The sequence below is a fragment of the Cervus elaphus genome, chromosome 20 (assembly GCF_910594005.1).
Source record: "Cervus elaphus chromosome 20, mCerEla1.1, whole genome shotgun sequence".
NCBI classification, from domain to species: Eukaryota; Metazoa; Chordata; class Mammalia; order Artiodactyla; family Cervidae; genus Cervus; species Cervus elaphus.
The window spans coordinates 114,678,561-114,691,252 of NC_057834.1; the positions used below are offsets into that span (position 1 = coordinate 114,678,561).

Below are 12,692 nucleotides of genomic sequence, written 5' to 3' on the forward strand. Positions count from 1 at the left end.
GTTCTTCAAGGCAAAAGCCCTTTAAGCTTGTCTTTTATTTATTTCATTAAACAAATAATAGATAAGTGCTTATATTTTTGAAAGATGGTTTAGATAGTCTTTGCCCTTGAGAAATTAGTAGTAAACAGATGATTAGTTTAATTGCTCAGTCGTGGTCAATTCTCTGCAACCCCATGGACTGCAGCACGCCAGGCTTCCCTGTCCATCACCAACTCCAAGAGCTTGCTCAAACTCATGTGCATTGAGTCGGTGATGCCATCCAAGCATCTCATCCTGTCATTCCCTTCTCCTCCTGCCTTCAATCTTGCCCAGCATCAGGGTTTTTTCCCAGTGAGTCAGTTCTTTGCCTCAGGTGGCCAAAGTATTGGAGTTTCAGCTTCAGCATTAGTCCTTCCAATGAAAATTCAGGACTGATTCCCTTAGAATTGACTGGTTTGATCTCCTTGCAGTCCAAGGGACTCTCAAGAGTCTTCTCCAACACCACAGTTCAAAAGCATCAATTCTTCGGTGCTCAGCTTTCTTTATAGTCCAATTCTCACATCCATACATGACTACTGGAAAAACCATAGCTTTGACTAGATGGACTTTTGTCGGCAAAGTAATGTCTGCTTTTTACTATGCTGTCTAGTTTGGTCATAGCTTTTCTTCCAAGGAGCAAACGTCTTTTAATTTCTTTACTGCAGTCACCATCTCCAGTGATTTTGGAGCCCAAAAAAATAAAGTCATTCACTGTTTCCATTGTTTCCCTATCTGTTTGCCATGATGTGATGGGACCAGAAGCCATGACCTTTGTTTTTTGAATGTTGAATTTTAAGCCAACTTTTCACTCTCCTCTTTCACTTTCATCAAGAGGCTGTTTAGTTCTTCTTCACTTTCTGCCATAAGGGTGGTGTCATCTGCATATCTGAGGTTATCGATATTTCTTCCAGCAGTCTTCATTCCAGCTTGTGCTCCTTCCAGCCCAGCATTCCGCATGATGTACTCTGCATATAAGTTAAATAAGCAGGGTGACAATATACAGCCTTGACTACTCCTTTCACAATTTGGAACCAGTCTGCTGTAGAGTAGTGCCTGGTACATAGTAAATACTATATACATTTTGGCTACCGATAATACTGTACTAGTTGTAGAGTATATAGAGGCAGCTAAGAGGCCCTTCCTTAGGAAGCTCTAAGGCCAGTGAGGGGAGATGAGTAAATAATAGATACAGTTAAGTGTGCTGAATGCTCTGATAGTATTATACGCCTGTGATGATGTGGTGACATGGGGGTGGATGATGGAGAAAGCCAGTGGCTGCTGACGTAGGACCCTTCTACAAGTTGGCATTTGAGCCTTGAGAGTACTGGAGCTTCAGCTGGCCAAGACTGACTCATGTGGAATATGGTGCTTATTATTTTATAAAAGAAAAAGCTTTTTCCTCCCTGATGATAAAAGAATTATACTTAATTGGGAATTCCTTGGCATTCCAGTGGTTAGGACTTGATGCCTTCACTGTTGGGGCCCAGGTTCAGTCCCTGGTCAGGGAACTAAGATCCCACAGGTCTGCCCCCTCCAAAAAAAATTACACTTAATTCTAGAAAAATTGAAAAATACAGAAAAAGTGTAGTAAAATCCACAATCCCATTATCTAGAGATAACTTAAGTTTTGAAACATTTCCTTTTATTTTCTACATGTTTGTATAATTGAAACTTTAGGTAATAATTTTGGGGGGCTCCACAAACACTGAACGGTGACTGCAGCAATGAAATTAAAAGATGCTTGCTTCTTGGAAGGAAAGCTGTGACAAACCTAGACAGCTCATTAAAAAGCAGAGACACCACTTTGCTGACAAAGGTACACAGTCAAAGCTATAGTTTTTCCCGTAGTCATGTAGGGATGTGAGAGTTGGACCGTAAAGAAGGCTGATGCTTTCAAATTGTGGTGTTGGAGAAGACTTTTTTTTTTTTTTCTGTGACATGTCGCAGAGAACACTCTTGAGAGTCCCTTGGACAGCAAGATCGTCAAACCAGTCAATCTTAAAGGAAATCAGTTCTGAATATTCATTGTTAGGATTGATGCTGAAGCTAGAGCCCCAGTATTTTGGCCACCTGATGCAAAGAGTCAGCTCATTGGAAAAGACCCTGATGCTGGGAAAGATTGAGAGCAGGAGGAGAAGGGGGCAACAGGATGAGATGGTTGGATAGCATCATCGACTCAATGAACATGAGTATGAGTAAACTCCTGGGGATGGTGAAGGACAGGGAAGCCTGGTGTGCTGCAGTTCATGGTGTTGCAAAGATTTGGACATGGCTTAGCGACCAAACAACAACAACACAGATAATAATTTTATGTTCTAGATTTTATTTTAACAGTGTACCAATGAAAAATTTTGTTACCATTTTAGTGGTTATATAACTGTAACATTTGAAAGTGTTGTAATTTGTTTTTTTCTTTTTTTAATCTCCTCTCCATAGCTTTAAAGCCCAAATTTGCACAATTTACTGGAACATCAGAACTTAGTAATAATTTTGTTATAATAGTCCACTATTATTGAATAGATTGTCTTAAATTTCTTTTTACTGAAATTATGCTACATGAACATCCTTGTACATTAATCTTTGTCTTCATTGGTTGGTCATTTTATTAGAGTGCCTTTCAAAAAGTGGAATTACTAGATTATAATTTGTTTGTTTTGTTTTTAAGTGGATTGCCCCTGATGGTGATTATCCATAAGTCTTGGTGTGGAGCTTGCAAAGGTAGGTGGAAATGATCAAACCTGAGATGTGTTCTCAAATGTTAACATTTTAAAAATATTAGCACTGACTTTGGCTCAGTACTGTTTATTGCTTGTAGGAGTACCAAAGAAATACATGGAACACATTCCCTGCCCTCAAGAAAGTAGTATTTGCAAGGGATTGAAGGATGTGGCAATTAAGATACGGTTATATAGATTATGGGATTAAGTGCTACAGTAGTTGTATTAACAGTTGTATATACAAAAAGAGATATGAGGAGTGGTTAGCAAAGTCTTCCTGGAGGAGGTGGGAACTGAGTTAGTAAGGTTTTCTTACTATGCAGCATGTGTTCTCTGTTATGCCACCCTGCAACTTCCCAGGTGGATTTCTTCTTTTGTTTGGTATGCTATACTTAATAAAATCTTGTTGGAAAAAGTATAAAATTAGTGTAAATTATTAGTTTAGTAATACATGTGCATTAATGGTAGAGTATTGTTCCTTTATTGTCTTTATTACATCTGTTCTTAAGTAGATGTTATTGAAATATGTAAAAAAGCAAATAGTGGTAATTTTTTCATCAGTGTTCATTATCTGTTTTTTATAAATGAGATGCAAGTTTCACAGAAATGAAGTTAATCACTTAAGGATACACAGCTATGCAAGTCAATGGCAGAAGCAGGACCAGAATTCAGATACGATTTCTGGGTCTTAAGATTAGAAAAACTGTCAGTTACATGAATCATCTCAGCAAATTAAGGTTTGGATATGACAATGATGTTTTCTTCTGTTCCTCCCCACCCGCAGCTTTAAAGCCCAAATTTGCAGAATCTACAGAAATTTCAGAACTTTCCCATAATTTTGTTATGGTAAATCTTGAGGTAAGAATTCCAGAGTTTCTCCTTTCTGCTGTGATTTTAAGTCTTCACTGTTTTAGGATTAACATCATTGATGGTATAAAATCTTACTCAGCAGAGTTGTCTACTTGTATGTATGTGCTTTTCTTCTGAACTCTAATACTAAGACTTGTATCAGATACGGTAGAACCATCCAGCCCCCATTTGTGACAGGAAGTAGGAGAAGAAAGATTGGTTAAAATGACTAACTTTTAAGATTCTTTCATTTTTAGTTTGTGAATATGTGATGGTTTCACATCTTTGTATAACTAAATATGTAGTCATACATGCAGGCCACAATTCCCTGAAAAATAGTAGGATTCAGTTGAAATCCTACTCTGTGCTGGGCTTATATGTACAGCCTCCTTTTTCTTGGTTAGATATCTTTTTTGTACTTCACATTGGCCAGAGGTCTTAGAATCCCAAGCCAGAATATCAGACCTTGGAGTTTGAAGGGATTTTCAGGCCATTGATACCATTCCCATTTTACACATTGAGCGTCTTAGACCTGAAGGAGTTAGGTGATTTAGTCAAGATCATAGAGCCGAGTAAGTGATAAGAATAGGTACTGTGATCTACTTGTACTGCCTCTTAGGCTGTACTTTTCAAATGTGGGATTCTTGGATGCTCTGTAATGATCCTCCTGGCCCTATGTTTCTGTAAGATGATGTTTATTTGAACATAAGACTGTAAATCTGAACACATTAACAGTTAATGTTGAGGTAGCTAAGGGATTGCTCATAAAGCTGGTGGATAGGGGCTTCCCTGGTGGCTAAGTGGTAAAGAATCCACCTGCCAATGCAGGAGACACAGGTTGATCCCTGATCCAGGAAGATCCTACGTGCTGCAGAGCAACTAAGCCCATGCAGTACAACTACTGAGTCTGTACTCTAGAGCCCAGAAATCAAAACTACGGAGCCCATGTGCCACAACTACTGAAACCCAGACGCTCTAGAGTCTGTGCTCTGCAACAAGAGAAGCCACCACAATGAGGAGCCTGCACACCACAACTAGAGAATAGCCCCAGCTCACAACAATTACAGAAAAGCCCACACAGCAGTGAAGATCCAGCACAGCCAAAAATAAATAAATAATTTTAAAAAATAAAAAATAAAGCTAGTAGATAGCCTGAATGCTAACACACCTCACTGAAGGCAAAGTTATATTCTTTGGTATAACTTCTGAAATGGGAATCACACCATAAATGACAAAGTTACTATTGATTCCTATCTATCTGAACTCCTCACCATTTTCTATGGTAAGTTAGAATCACCATTCAAAGAAAACACAAATGTGTTCAATGAGTATTCCCCAGCTTGAGAGATTTCTTAAAAAGAAAGCTAGCTGTGTGGTCATGTCTCCTGGGAGGACGGTAACTTCACAATTGTACTAAAATGTCAATCTTATCAATTCATGCATTCAAGAAAAACTGTGCAAGTCAGTGATATAGGTATTGGGAATAAGCAATGAACAAAACAAACAAATTTCTTTGCTGGCATTAAATTACATATGAGAATTTGAATATGGGGAGGTAGACAAATACGTAAAATAAAATATGTCAGATGGTGGTAGATCCTGTGGCTAAAAATGAAGAATAGAGGGGACAATTTGCAGTTTTAATTAGGTGATTAGAAAAGAAGATGGCATTTCAGCAAAGATTTGAAGCAGAAAAGGGAGTGAGCCACCTGGATGAAGGGGGAAGTATATCCAGGCAGAGGGTAAGAATAAGTCCAAAAGCCTGAGTGGGGAGCATGCCTGGCTTGTTTAATGATAGCAACAACAAGCAACTTAGTGTGTTTGGGGAAAAACTAAACAAGGGGTGGGATGTGACGTTAGAGAAGTGCCCAGGTAGGAGGTCATGTAGGGCCTCTCAGGCCACTTCAAGGACTTACCCTGAGTGGGAGAGGAAGCCACTGAAAAGTTTTGAGGAGAGAAGGAACATAATCTGACTTGAGTTTTACACTTAATAGGATGAAGAGGAGCCCAAAGATGAAGATTTCAGCCCCGATGGGGGTTATATTCCACGAATCCTGTTCCTGGGTAAGGTGAAATGTCTTAATCTGGGGATCCATGGTACAGAAGGAGAGAGAAGTGCATCAAGGCACTGGCTCCGCCTAGTGAAATTATGTTGTTATGGCTAAAAACAAAAGCCATTTTCAAAAGGGAGTGATGGATTCTAAATGCCAGAGCCTCAGGTCTGAAGGAAAACTTTTCCCATTAACTAGCTGCTTTTGTAATAAACAATAAAACAACCCCTCTGGCCCCTGCCCCCCACCCAAACTAACTGCTTTTGTGAGCAATGGGAGAGTACTGATCATTTATTTATTCATTTAGCAATCATCTGTGCATCAGCCACAAGTTAAGCACTGTCAGCCACAAGTTAGGCACTACAGGGGCAGAGAGAAGCCATACTTCCCACCCTTGCCCTGTAGCACAGCTGAGGCAGTGGGATACTGTAACCAGGCAAATATCTTTTCAGAAACAGTTTCCTGGGAGAGATTTAATGACCACCTTGTCTTTGATCAGCATTCTGCTAGATTCTACGGGGAATACAAATAAAAATATAGGATCCCACTATCATCAAGCTGAAAAGGAACATGCCAGAAAGATGGAACAGCATATTGGCATGGGTGGGGGTGGGGGTGGGTTGTGTCCAGGGAATTCCAAGGGATTCGTTTTGATCGCGATGTGAAACACAGGGGGAGGGTGGTGAGTTATGGGCTGCAAAGATGGGCGGGTCTCATTTTCCAGAAGCCCTAGTATATCATATAATGCTTGAAGTACCTGTCTGTTGTAGTTATTGCCATTTTGTCTACAATAGATCCCAGTGGCAAAGTACGTCCTGAAATCATCAACGAGAATGGAAACCCCAGCTACAAGTATTTCTACATCAGTGCTGAGCAAGGTATGATTATGTTGAGAGAGAAGAGGGAGGGTTGCTGCTAGGTTTAACTGGAATGAACCACATGCAAGGTTTTATAGGAAACTAATTCAGCAGGTTAACTAAGCATCTTCTGCATCTGGCTTTTGGCTAGGTGCTGTGTAGGATATAGAAGAAAGAGAAGAGCGAGCCCCTCTTCTAGCTTCTTACAATCCAGTAGGAGGCTAATTGACCCATAGGAAACTAGAGAACTGAGGCTTCCAGAAACAGTTGCTTGCCCTTGGACTCACAGTTAATAAGTCACAGAGCCAGGATTTCAGTCTACAACTTGGTTTTTTTCACTGCATTAACACTATTCTTATAAGAATTCAAAGGAAGGGGAATGCTGTTAGATGATCAATTCTGAAAGGTTTCATAGATAGTGAACTAACTTGATCTAGACAGATAAGAATTTGTCTCTTTGGTCAGATATGAAGAGGACATTTCAAGCTAAGGAAGCAAGGGAAAAGTGTGTGTATGTGTGTGTGTGTGTGTGTGTGTGTGTGTGAGGTGTAGCCCAACATGAGTGCATGAGTTATGCTAGAAGGGATGATAACTGGATTGAGTCTTGAAGAATGTGACCTAACCACCAGAGGGATGTGCAAAGCATTATTTAAGGCAGAGGGAACAGCGTCAGCCCAAACATGTGAGGGAAGATTGAAATCATAAGTCAGTCATGCTTTTTTATTCTCTAATCCTGAGTGCAACCATTCTAGAGGCAGAAGTTGAAATTCATGCCACATACTGTCGCTGTTTTCCTTCTGAATTCTCCCTGCCATCTGTAAAAGAGGGTTATTTCTTAAGTTGCCGTGTGTCTTCCTTCGCCATGCTGCCAGTTTGTTGATCATTTTATGTTTTGAGTCCTCAGCACTCTTATTTCTCAGAATAGGGAGAGGAAAAATCTGGAGAGGTTATCCTCTCCTTCCCAAGGGTAAGGAGAATGTTATCTTCCCTACCCAAAAGCAGATCCCTGGAGGCTGGTATTAGAGGGAAGTTTTCCACATGAAGAAGGGCAACTGAACTTCAGGTCCCCAACTCTTGGCCCTTGAAATTCACCTTCCTTTTAGAATTTCATGCAGTTACCCCTGCCATCTTGACATGGGCATCATCCTTTAATATATTAGTCCAGATATGGACACAGAACCCTTACCTGAATTCCCCATGGCTCAGCTGACATGAAGCTGAAGTAATCAAACCTGGCTTTACTAAATGCTTGGGCAAAACTAAAGGGGTGTAACAAACTTTACTACCTGCTATGTTTTCTGAGATCCACAGACTGTGGTTCAACCCTAACACTTGGCCTGCCATTGTATAGGGAGCCTATACCCAGCTTCCCTCCTTGATTCCTGAGACAGACAAGAAGATTCATCTCCTGTCTACCCAGGGCCTGCCTTCCAGGTTTCTCTTTTGCCTGAGAACTTGACTTCTTCCATACATAATTGGTCCTGGACATGACCACCTCTTTCCGTGAAGGCCATCCTCCCTCTAAGCACACATACTTGGTCACATTATCAGTGTAACCCCCACAGAAAATGAAATAAATGCAGCATTCATCCTGAACAGCTGATGGAGGTGATAGGAAGATGCTTTCTATCCCCTTAGTGTCGTGTGTATTTCCAGCTTATGACAGGGGTTCAACTCTAATCCTGGAGGGTAAGCCAAAGTAACTGCTAAATAACATTTTTGTGGGACCTCATAGTTTACAAAGGATATTTATTATTCATTCTCTCATTTAATTTTTATAATCTGTTTGAAGTTAGTAACATCACCTTATTTATAGATGAGAAAACAAATTCAAGAGACTCTCCTGGGCTAAAATCCAGAATTAGATCTTAAATCCAGATCCTGTGCTCCTCTTACATGTCTCCTAAAACATAAAATTATGTGTTGATTGTCAAATATGAAAAACCTGCTTCATACTTTTCCCCTCAATGTTTATTTCACAGTTGTTCAGGGGATGAAGGAAGCTCAGGAAAGGCTGACGGGTGATGCCTTCAGAGAGAAACATCTGGAAGATGAGTTGTAACATGAATGCATCCCTTCTTTCCTCAAAGTTATTGTTCTGGAAGAAAGCAGCAGGGAAGGGAATACTGAGGAATCAGAACAATTGAATGGATCAGGAAACCTTGCTCCTTCCCACATGGGAAGGGGCCCTCTCACTGTTGGAAGAGTTCTGCTGCCAGAAACTGGTCTCCATGTTTGTGATCCAGCAGAGTGTGGCAGACTTCCTTGTCCTGTCCCCTCTCACCTAAATATCTCATTGTCATTGAAGGTAAAGAATGACACCTTTTGACATAAAACTTGAGCCATTTGGAGATTTACTCCTCACACCACAGTATTTGAATCTTTCCATTCCTCCTGCTTAACTCACCTTGGTGGTGAAAAGAGACCAGAAGCGTCTTCTCTATAATGTTAAAAATTGCGGAAGGAGCTTGTCATTTAAGACAACAAATTCTAAATGTAAAGCTGTAATTCTGCCCCACCAAGGAGCTCAGCCTGTCTCTTCTTTTTCTCCTGGAAATAATCTTGGGCTTCTTCCTGAATGCCTGCAACTTCCTTCCTCTTTTCTGGCTTGGCTTCCCTGTCTGCGCGCATGCGTGTGCAGGAATGGCTGTGTGCTCTGGACTGGCCCCAGCTGGAAGCATGCTTTTTTTCCCCCTGTTAACTGTTGAAGAAACCTTCTAGCCCTAGATGGAGCCATTTTTGTCAAGTCGTCAACTGTATTTTTGTACTGGGATTAACAACAAAAAAAGAAAAAATATTAGTTGTTCCATTAAACTTTAATAAAACTTTAAAAGGAAATGTGTTGTGATGGCCTTTTTCTTATTGGGGAATGGAGGGAGAGCACTTCAGGAAGAAAACTAACCTTGAGGGCCTAATCCAGGAGCTCTATCTAGGGCTGTTCCCACACCTGCATCTCCCACATTCTCATGGACATCAGAACTCGTCTCTTCTACTTTTCAAATACCCAACTTCCCTCCATCCTCACTGTCACTGTTTGTACAGGACAGGCCTTTTCTACTTCCTGTTTACTGTTACGGCCTGTGACTTGACTACTTGCCTCCGATATTCTCTCCTGTCATCCATCCTCCTTAACTTCCCGCAGAGTAATCTTTCTGAAACACAGATGCGACCATGTCACTCCCCTGCTTAAAGCCTTTCCTGCCTCCTTTAAGGAAATAATGTTAACAGAAAATATTGGGGCCTCCCTGCATCAGAGTCTGCATTTGCTGTTGCGTTTGCCTGGGCCACTCTTCCCTGTGCTACCTACAGGCTTTGCACCATCATTTCTCATTAAAGTTTCGCTGACTTTGTGAGTAGTAACAGCCTACCCTCCCCCACACTCTCTTTCTCTTTACCCTGTATATTATTTCAGCAGTATAAAAAGAGGGATCTTATAAGGTATCACCTCCACTGGAACACTGAGAGTGACGGAGGCACTGTTCGTAACTATGCTGAAGTTACAAGTTCATTCTCTACCTCTTTCTTTGAGAATGTAAGCTGCAGGAGGGCAAGTACTTCAGTGTTATTCAGAGTATATGACAAGATTCTTGAAATGTCTGACACAGAAGATATTTAGGTAATAAATATTTATTAAATGAATAAATCGGAGAATTTAAAAAAAATGGCAACCCACTCCAGTGTTCTTGCCTGGAAAATCCCACAAACAGAGGAGCCTGGCAGGCTACATGGGTCACAAAAGAGACGTGACTTAGTGACTGAGCAGGCAAGCACACAGCATTGTTGTAACAAGCCTGCCTAAAAGGTTAACTGACTTTCTGAGAGAATATAGCTTAGTTTGATTTACTGTTTTTTAAAATATTTATTTACTTGGCTGTGTCAGGTCTTAGCTGTGGGACAAGGGATCCTCACTGCATCATGCTGGATCTTTCCTTGCGGCGTTTGGGCTTAGTTGCTCTGTTAGCATGTGAGCTCTTAAGTTTGCTGACCAGGGATCGAACTCTCAACCCTTCACTGCAAGGCAGATTCTTAACCACTGGATGACCAGGGAAGTCCTTGATTTACTATGAATTAGGGTACAGACATTTTACCACTTTATAGAGTTATATGTTAACTTACAGAAAACTAATAAGCAAATGATTTCTTTCCCAGGGAGAAGATAGGTCCATTAACCAGTTTTGTATCTGATTTAATAATCATATTTCAACTTTGAATTGGTTTTGTCATCTTGCTGGTCCTTATTAATAAGTTAAAACTTTTGCATATGCTTAGAATCTGTTTGAAATTTTTTTTAACATTTTGCAAATACTCGATATAAAAAATAGAGTTAATGCTGAATCCTGTCTCATTATAGCTGTAAGTAATGTTCTTCCCACAGATACATGATGACATTTTTAAAAAGTCGTGTCAAAAAAAGAAAAAAAAAAACAGAAAGTCATGTCACTGAGATGTATTTTTATTAAAGTTTTAATAAAACTTTAGTGTTAATTATTATAATTTGTGATGTGTGTTGTTTTGATTGACATACTAATAATAATTCTTGTAACAATAGCTGAATCTGAAAGAAAAATTTTAACTCTGGGATTTCAGCTTAAGTTCCCCTAAAATCAGGGCCTGAGATAAGGCCTATACAGGTAATATATTTTAGGAAGAGATTCTAAGGAACAGGCCTGAGGGACTGGTAAAAGTGAAGCACAGGAGGGAGAACCAACGTAGAGTATATTATTGAGCTGGTTACCTCATTGGTCCAGTGTTGCACCGAGGAGCTAATTTCCTGGAAGAACAGACACAGAGGCGACAAAGAGCCATGGAAGCATAAAACAAGAGATAAGGGAATGCAGCTTTATGGTGGTATCCTCAACCTCCAAATGTAGCTGGTTACCACAGTGACTGCCAAAGCAGGAAAAAGATCCAGAGGTTGTAAAGTAGGGTACAAAAACTGTCTAACATATCTTAGATTCTTACAGCCAAAGGAAATTTTAGCATTTTAATTCCAATTAAATATATATATTTACTATTGAGAGGTATGACATGGTGATGGTCAGTAAGAGAGTTTTAAGCATATAAGTCCTTTGTGTGTGCTCAGTCACACAGTCATGTCCAACTCTTCGTGACCTCATGGGTTACAGCCCACCAGGCTCCTCCGTCCATGGAATTTTCCAGGCAAGAATACTGGAATGGAGTGCCATTTCCTACTCCAATAAATACATTATGTTATTTTATAATTCTGTGGATAGAGTGAAATACAAATTCAAAAAGAAGAATGATGTAAAATTCCCAATTGTTAAGAGCCTGTCCATCTATTAATTTTAAGTGAATAAGGTGGAAAAAAATTAAGTGGGTAAGTGGATATAAAATTCCTGTGGTACTTAGGCTCTAATGGATATATTTTTAAAAAGTGACATAACAACTTTTTCTAAATGTTAATATTTACAGTAAAAATTATGTCCTTTGCAATTATTTAAATGGTGATGCTTTTAGATGTCAACTTGAAAGTACATAGTTTTCCAAAATTCTTTCAGGGGTCATGCAACCATAGAAGTTTCAAGATTAAAGGTTTCAAACATCCTTCATCTGCAAATATTTATACAGCACTGTGTGCTAGGAACTGTTTTAAATCCTCCAGTCACATTAACTCATTTTATCCTAACAATAAACTGATGGATTTGGTTTCCAAATCCATTTCCATCATCCTCTGTGCTTTATAAAATAATAGATAGGGGTATGGAGGCACACAGTGGGTAAGTAATTCACCTAAGCTACTGGGATCAGAGTTGGGATTTGAATGTGAGCAATTTGGCCCCTGTATCTATGCCTTTAACTACTGCACCATACTAGGTAATTTGTATTCAAGTCAACCAACTCAAGGATTGCATCAATGACTTAGGCTGTGTAGCAACTATAAATCTTCAAACCGACTAATACAATTACAAAAAAAAGAGAAACAATTGTATATTCCAATAACAATTCCTTTTTAAACTGTCATTCTGCATGAAGACAGCGAAACCTCTTCAAGTCAGGTTCAAGGTTTTTTAGGTTATTTGAGGTTTAAACTAGGTCAGCTTCAGGATTTATTTTTCGTCTTCGCCTGGATGGCATTAAGTCTCAGAATTATATGATATCGTGACCTCAGATAAGAGACACTGCCCAGGCTAGCATCTTCTGAGGTATAATGTACCCTACCTGGTCTTGGCACATCTTTC

At 39.8% G+C, this 12,692-nt stretch overlaps 1 protein-coding gene across 1 annotated transcript in view; it reads left to right on the forward strand.

Annotated features, from left to right (window-relative positions):
* TXNDC12 (thioredoxin domain containing 12) overlaps nt 1-9,330 on the forward strand; it is a 30,798-nt gene extending 21,468 nt beyond the window's left edge. The window contains exons 3-7 of the mRNA XM_043875904.1: nt 2,684-2,736; nt 3,520-3,593; nt 5,579-5,648; nt 6,430-6,513; nt 8,475-9,330. Coding sequence (XP_043731839.1) covers nt 2,684-2,736; nt 3,520-3,593; nt 5,579-5,648; nt 6,430-6,513; nt 8,475-8,554 — 361 coding nt within the window. The 3' untranslated portion in view covers nt 8,555-9,330. The remainder of the gene's footprint in view (nt 1-2,683; nt 2,737-3,519; nt 3,594-5,578; nt 5,649-6,429; nt 6,514-8,474) is intronic.
* The last annotated feature ends 3,362 nt before the right edge of the window (nt 9,331-12,692 follow it).